General features: G+C 29.8%; 1 protein-coding gene across 1 annotated transcript; it reads left to right on the top strand.

The window, feature by feature from the left end:
• Window positions 1-702: 702 nt before the first annotated feature.
• LOC118057208 (ubiquitin-conjugating enzyme E2 10) lies at window positions 703-5,155 on the top strand. The gene is made up of 5 exons (XM_035069711.2): window positions 703-860; window positions 998-1,097; window positions 1,542-1,669; window positions 2,793-2,897; window positions 4,869-5,155. The coding sequence occupies exons 2-5, from the start codon at window positions 1,028-1,030 to the stop codon at window positions 5,010-5,012; spliced, it is 447 nt and encodes a 148-aa protein (XP_034925602.1). The 5' UTR covers window positions 703-860; window positions 998-1,027; the 3' UTR covers window positions 5,013-5,155.
• Window positions 5,156-7,677: the final 2,522 nt, after the last annotated feature.

Below are 7,677 nucleotides of genomic sequence, written 5' to 3'. Positions count from 1 at the left end.
TCCAAAACTCTCTGAAAAGAAAACTTATACTTTAATAGAGTTCCATTTAGAAAAGACTAGTAAAATTTTCATAACCTTTCTTTTATTGGCAAGATAGAGATACCCATTTGAAAAAATGAGGTAAATTACTCTTTAAAAAAACATTTGAGATTTCTTTTAAAGTAAATCAAAAGGTAGAGATAAAAAAAAAATTTAAAGTAGAAAAAAATGCTAATTCTTATTAATAGGAAACTTGAATATTGATTTCTTGCAATCTTGGTGGTACATTTGCAAAGAATCTTTAGTTGGATGACCAATTTAAAATATTCATCATATTAAGAGGACCAACATGTAATAACAATAAAAAAAACAAAAACAAAAAGGCAAGATTATATTCGGCGGCTACTTTCGGCGAAGAATAGAGGGCAAGGTAACGTATAAAGAACGCGAAGTACAATAGTAGCATGGGACCATCCCCATCCGCGGTTTGGGTGTTTCAAATAGTTTTTTCCTGAATTTTAAATTTTTTATTTTAAATTATTTTTAAATATTTTAATAGGCTAATATTAAAAAAAATAATTTTTTCAAATAATAAAAATATATTTTTAATATATTTTCAAATAAAAATATATTTTTAAAAATAATCATTACTACGCCTTTACACAGTACGATCACAATGTACACGCACCTTATTTATTAATTAATATTAAGAATAAAAAAAAGGACGGTCCACAAATTAATATAAAGGCCTCTACCCTGCAGAATCCTTAAATTTCATTCTTTCATTTTCTTCTCTCTATCTCTATTTTTCCTCTGAACAACCAAATCTCATAAATTATTTTTAAAAAAAACCGTTGTTTTCCAGAAGGAGGATCAATCCGGTGCGCCTCTATTCAATTTTTTTTTTTTTAATCTTATGGTGATGATGGTGGTTTAGAGAGGATCGATCTTGAGTTGAGAGATTTCATTTGTTGTTGATGATGATGGTGATGAATTGTGTTGTTTTTTTTTTTTGTAGGTTTTTGCAGGTGAAGAAGAAGAAGAAGAGATGGCATCGAAACGGATCTTGAAGGAATTGAAAGATTTACAAAAGGACCCTCCTACTTCATGCAGCGCCGGTATTTCAACTTTTTTCGCATCTATATATTTTTCTTTATTTTGTGTTTTTTAGCGTTTTGGTTGATCTGATCTCTTCGTTGCGTGTTAGTTTTTTGTATATATATTTTTTTTTTCTGGAATTTATGACGATGATGATTTTGTTGATAGTCCAAGCATGCGTGCAATTGAATAATATTGGCGATGATTAATTCTGACCGATAAGCTTAAGTATTTAAGGCTAAAATCGATGCTTTTAAGGGAAAGCCAAAAATAATGTTGAAATTTGGTTGATTTTTAATAATTATGGTTGAAAACCGCAGGGTAAAACATGAAGATACATATTATATGTTTGATTTGCTTTTTCAAGGTGTATGAGTATGAAGAATTAAAAGCTAAATTGATTGATTATTTTCACTTTATGCTTTTTTGTTGATTTGTTTGCTTTAATTATGGGAATGTTGAAGGTCCTGTTGCTGAAGACATGTTCCATTGGCAAGCAACAATTATGGGTCCTCCAGATAGCCCTTATGCTGGTGGTGTTTTCCTAGTTACTATTCATTTTCCTCCAGACTATCCATTTAAGCCTCCCAAGGTAAGTTTTTGCTTGCTACGTGCAAGGCATAATGTTTTTCGTCTGAAGAAGTTCTTTACTTGTCTACATAATAAAGTTCATGCACATTTAAAATATACTTGAAATTGCTGATCCGTGTAAACTTGAATTACTTTCGTTGTCCCTCTGCTTTTTCCTTAATTACTTGAATTACTTGAATTCCTAGTGTCCCACAATCATGCTTGATGCTTCATTGGCACCGATTTCCCCCTCTACCTTGCAAGATGTCTCGGGTTCCAGCTTCCCCTTTGTATAAGAAAAGGTGTCATGCAGTCGTGGAATAACTATCTCCTTGTTTCCTCCCTCACCTCTTTTCTTTCCCCCCATCATCTCTTACTCAATTTGCAACAAAATTGAAGAAGGATTAGTATTGAATTTATTCTCATCAGAAGCTGATTCATTTTGACACTAAGGCATCTCGTGTGTGAATATTTGCAATAGGTCAAATTTTTTATTTTTCTTAAATCAGCAGCAGAAACAGAGGGGGCTAGATGAACTATAAGCATGGAAACCTGATTTCACAGTATAAGCATGAGCCAGTTTAATAGGACCTAACTAAAGACATGATACAATTCTATGCCAGGTCCTCATAAAATGAGATAAGATGTGAAGTTTATGTTAAATGATACAGCTCTTGCATCAAAGGCTTGTGTATCAAATCTCGACTTTTAATGTGATTTCAGAAAAAAACAGGTCTTGTTTTTTAATCGCCCATGAAGGAATTCTAGCATTAATGAGGGTATATCACCCAAGCTCAAGTCAGCTAAATATGAAATAAATGATATTTACATAAAAAGGTTGAAGATATAAACTGCCCTGATTGAATGGTTGTGCCTCTGGTAACCCTCCCTTCCATGCACAATATGAAATTTAACTTTAAGTTACTTCTGTTTGTTTGGTGACTTAACCTTTGGAGTTTATATGACATTCCATTTGTTGGTATTTGCTGAGTAGTTTGAGCTTCCTTCTTTTTGTGAACGCCTCTTGGTTCCTGTTTATGCATCTCATTCTATGCTAACTATGACTTCTGCGTAAGCAATTGAGAAGTCAATCGTATCCAGTTCTCTATATGTGTGTGATTTTGTTACATGTATGCATCTTGTAGGTAGCATTCAGAACAAAGGTATTCCACCCAAATATAAATAGCAATGGAAGCATTTGCCTGGACATTTTGAAGGAGCAATGGAGCCCTGCTCTAACCATATCCAAGGTTCGAATTCTATAACCCTTAAAGCATCTTGGAGTTGAGAAGAAAGCGTCATTATTATAACATGTTTGTTTTTACGTTCAAAAAGTGCTTTTGAAAATTTTATGATTTTTTTTTGTTTTAAATTATATATTTTTTAATGATTTTAGATTTTTTTGATGTGCTGATATTAAAAATAAATTTTAAAAAAATAAAATTTTTTTTAATGTATTTTCAAGAAAAATTTACTTTGAAAAACAATCATTATTATAATCCTAAACACTATCTTAATGGATTTGTGTAAGACCAACATCATTTTTGTGCAAGAAATGGACAATTGTTTCTTACCAACCATTGATGCGTTAATGTATTAAAAAAATCCATCACAATAAATAGAGATAAGAGGAATGCTATCACAACATTCTCTTTTTGGGTGTTTATTTTGTTATTACTTTCTAATATTAGAAGTCTATCCTATTGGTTGTATGGGTTGTAATTTAGTCTTTTTTATTATGCAAAACTATAAAAATTGCGTGAAAAACATTGTGCACACAAACACAATTCATGCTCTCACAATTTACTTTAGACTCGTTGTGCAAAATTTTTCCTTTTCTTTTAATTTGGGTCCTCAAATTTTTCTTTTGCACGATTGTATATTTTTTGAGCCAAATTAAAGGACAATTGAATTAAATTTGTTGACGAAGACCAAAATTGAAAAAAGATGCCAAAGTAGAAAAGACAAATACAAACGAGTAATGATTTCAAAGTTCTCACAAAAGTTTAATTTAGTCCTCAAACTTTTTAAATTATACTTGTTCAGTCCATTAATATTTTTGCAATTCAATTTAGGTATGAAAGCTTGTTTTTATTATTTTTAGTTCTTAATTTGAGAGAGAGAGAGAGTGGCAGAGATAGAAAATAAATATTGATATCAATTTTAGTCATCAAAATAATTGATTTTAATGTTAATGAGTTATATTTGATGATGAGAGTTTCATCTAAGTATTTTTCATCTTGAAATTACCTAAAAATTCAGATATAAGCTCCATAATTTTTTTTTTCCAAGTTGATTTTGGTTTTGCGTGGTTTTTTAAGGCTATTTATGGGTTTGTTAAGATGTTTAAGCTCTTTTCTAGATATTTTTTGTCAAAATAGGTTGAAAAACATGTTTTTATAAAAAAAAATGAATCTTTATTTTGGTGGATGGAGTATGGGAAAATACAAAGTGTCATCGCTTTTATTTATTTTTTTTTGAAATATTTCTGGGCCCATTAGCTTTAGGGCTACTATGTGCGGGTCTTTTCTAAATGGGTCATGCGTGTTGGCCTTTTTTATATATATATATATATTTTCTATTTTTACTTTTTTTAAAAAAAATGATATTTTTTATAAGTTTTTTTAAATATTTTTTTAATTTACATTTCAATCAAGGTTTTTTCTTTTGTTTATTTAGGTTTTTATAAATAGAGATTATTCTAATTCATTTATGAATTTTGTTTTTGTTTATACATATGAATTTTATTTTTAAAAATAAAAAGTACTTATTTTAAAAATAAAAAGTACTTACATTTCAATCAAGGTTTTTAATACAATACGTGCATTATTGCATAATATTTTTTTATTCAATTAATGTTATACGGATCTATTATTTGATTTATAAAAAAATAATTTTAATAAATAAATTCATTAAATATATCTGGATAAATGGTTTGTTTGTTTTAAGATTAAATATTTTATTTGTTTTTTTGATTTTTTCAATAATATTTTTAGTTATCATTTATGAATTTTTTTCATTTATTAACTTAAATGATTCTTGATATATATATTTTGATGCATGCATAGGCTTTTCATATTTAGGATTACAAGCCTGCCCATTCTAGTTGCAATTTAATCTTTGTTTAAAACCCCCACTTTTTTTTTTTTTTTGTCTTTTGACTTTTGAATTGCTAGTTCTTATTGGTGATGATGCTAAGCGTGTTGTCTTTCCGTGTGTAGGTGTTGCTCTCAATCTGTTCTTTGTTGACGGATCCTAACCCCGATGATCCACTGGTGCCGGAGATTGCTCACATGTACAAGACCGACAGGAACAAGTACGAGACAACTGCAAGAAGCTGGACCCAGAAGTATGCAATGGGCTAAACGGACCTATGATGTGTGCAATGGAGAGCCCCCCTCCCCTTCTCTTTGTTTCTTTTCCCTATGTATCAATGCTTGCTGCTTGTTCTCTCTTCATTCTAAACGGGGCAAAACTGGCCCTCAACAACGTCCCAAATTAAAGAAGAAACGACTGTGTTTCTTTCCGTCCCATGGATTAATCTGACACCATGAATCGTGTCTCTAATTTAGTGTGTCTCCCTGTAACCTCTAAAATCTTAGTGGGTTCTCCTGTTTGTATGATTATTTCCTTTCTTCTTTTGTTTTGCCTCCTGACATGCCCGCATCCATCGCTTTGGTGGGTTTTTCTATTTGCTTGTCTTGGCTCCGATTCACGGCGGACCGTGGCTGAATCCAAGTGGCGTTGATGCCACCACTTGGCGTCCATCGGCATGCGCTGGAGGTTTCAGAAAATAGGCTTTATACCTTACCCTCAATTGGGCCTCCGGCGTGCCTGACATTGGTTGTTGAGTTAATTCACGGGTTATTAGCTCAACTCATATATATATATATATATATATAGACTTTGGATCACAACGTTTGAGTTAAAAATTCTTTATAAGAGTTAACCTATTTCACCAAAAGCCTGACTGTATAAAATGAGTTTTACTAAAGAGTTTTAATTCAACTTGAAGAATTATATGTGTGGTGGTAGTTATTTTTTAAAATATTTTTATTTAAAAAATATTAAAATAATATTTTTTTTTTTTAAAAAATTATTTTTAAAATTAACGTTATTTGATATAAAAAAATATTTTTAAAATTACTTTGAAATATAAAAATAAATATCCCGTTTAATATTTTACGTATTAAATTCCGAAGAGAGTTAATATCAGTAAATTTTAAAATGTTAGCTTGCATAATTCAAGAAAATGTTTGGCGCAGGCGCGGGTACAAATCAATGTTCTTTCCATCATATCCTACATTAATAAATGTTGTCTCTCCCATGCTCATATAATATAGTTGGTGCATGGAATAAATTTACCATTTTACAAAACAGTACACGCTTTTTAATAAAATTGTAACGGCTCTAGTCAAAGACAAACCTACAGGCAGCATTAATGACATTTTCTTGGCTTTTAAACCCTTTTAAAGGGCACTTAACCTTACATCTGTTTTTATATTTTAAAAACGATTTTACAAATTTTTGTAATTTTGTAATTTTTTATTTTAAATTAATATATTTTTTATGTTTTTAGATCATTTTGATACTTTGATATCAAAAATAATTTTTAAAAAATAAAAAAAATTATTTTAATATATTTCTTAGTAAAAAATACTTTAAAAATTAATAATAATCACATTCTCAAAGAGGCTTATATCTTATTGGCTCTTAACCTTCTCTTTTGAGTCCTACAAACTTTGTTAAATCTATACAAAACTTTGTTAAATCTATGTGGCTAGCATTGATCGATGAGGTATATATATATATATATCCCTCTTTTTTTTTTCTTACTCTTTATATAATTAACAATAAATCTTCTTCCAAAGTTGTCTATCATGTAACTAGTTGAATATTTTTTATTATTTATTTATAGTGATATTTTATTAGTGTTATTAAATGTATTATATATCCTTTTAAAGAACTCATAAAATTTTCATGCATTGTGAAATCTTGAAGTACATTAACTCTTAATTAAAAATAGATATATAGATAGATTGACCCAACATCTATCATAGAAAATCACTTCTTTATCACACTGCATGAATTTAAAAACTAATAAATTTAACAAAGTCAATATTCTTTCTTCTTCTTCTTCTTTTTAGAATAAATATCAATAAATATGATCTTGAGTAATCTACATCGAGTTCTTCAGTGAACTTTCATCTAATGCAGATGCATGATTTTCTAAGATTGTATTTATGATTCTTGTCCTTACAATAATAAGTGGATGATATCGAAAGGCCAAGGTCAAATTCTGGCACGTAATTAAGATGGAATATACCAAGTTGTTCCTTCTTCACTGTGCATGCATATCATCACCAGAGATCTTCATCTTTTTGAAGATCTTGCAAGTAAAAACGAATGCTGGATCTTGAATTGTTTTCGTTAATCAATTCAAGATTTGACTAACTAAAACTCATACTTATAAATTAAGATTTTGCTACGCCAAGGAATACTGTAAGAAAAAGAAGAAAAAAGAAAGAGAGAATTATTATAAATTAAACCACATATAATTAATTTAACACCATATATATGAACTGTATAACCCATGTCAGCTAGCGGTCATAAGCAAGTCCAGAAGGTAAGAACTGAAAAACAATGCTTTGGAATTAAAAAAAAAAACCAATATATATATATATATAAATATTATATGTTCTTGTTCCCCATAAAAGACCAACCCCATATAACTTTAGGGTTTTTTTAAGCTAGGTCTCGTAGGACATGGTGATCCATGTCGTTTATTATATGTTTGTATGCATTGTTTTATATTATCAAATTATAATACGTGTCAGGTCTTCAGAACAGACAAAAATGAAAAATCTTAGTCCAAAGTCCAGCTCTAGCAAGCTATAGAGAAGATTAAAATAATTCCTCCATGTAGGTCGTGCCCACGAGTGGGAGAGAGCATGGCCCCTGGAAATCTGGTTTTATTGAATATAATTTTAATCAAATCTGAGTTTGAAGAGACCAAAAGAATAGAAAACA

Source organism: Populus alba, chromosome 15 (genome assembly GCF_005239225.2).
Source record: "Populus alba chromosome 15, ASM523922v2, whole genome shotgun sequence".
NCBI lineage: Eukaryota > Viridiplantae > Streptophyta > Magnoliopsida > Malpighiales > Salicaceae > Populus > Populus alba.
This window is presented reverse-complemented; position numbering and strand designations above follow the sequence as displayed.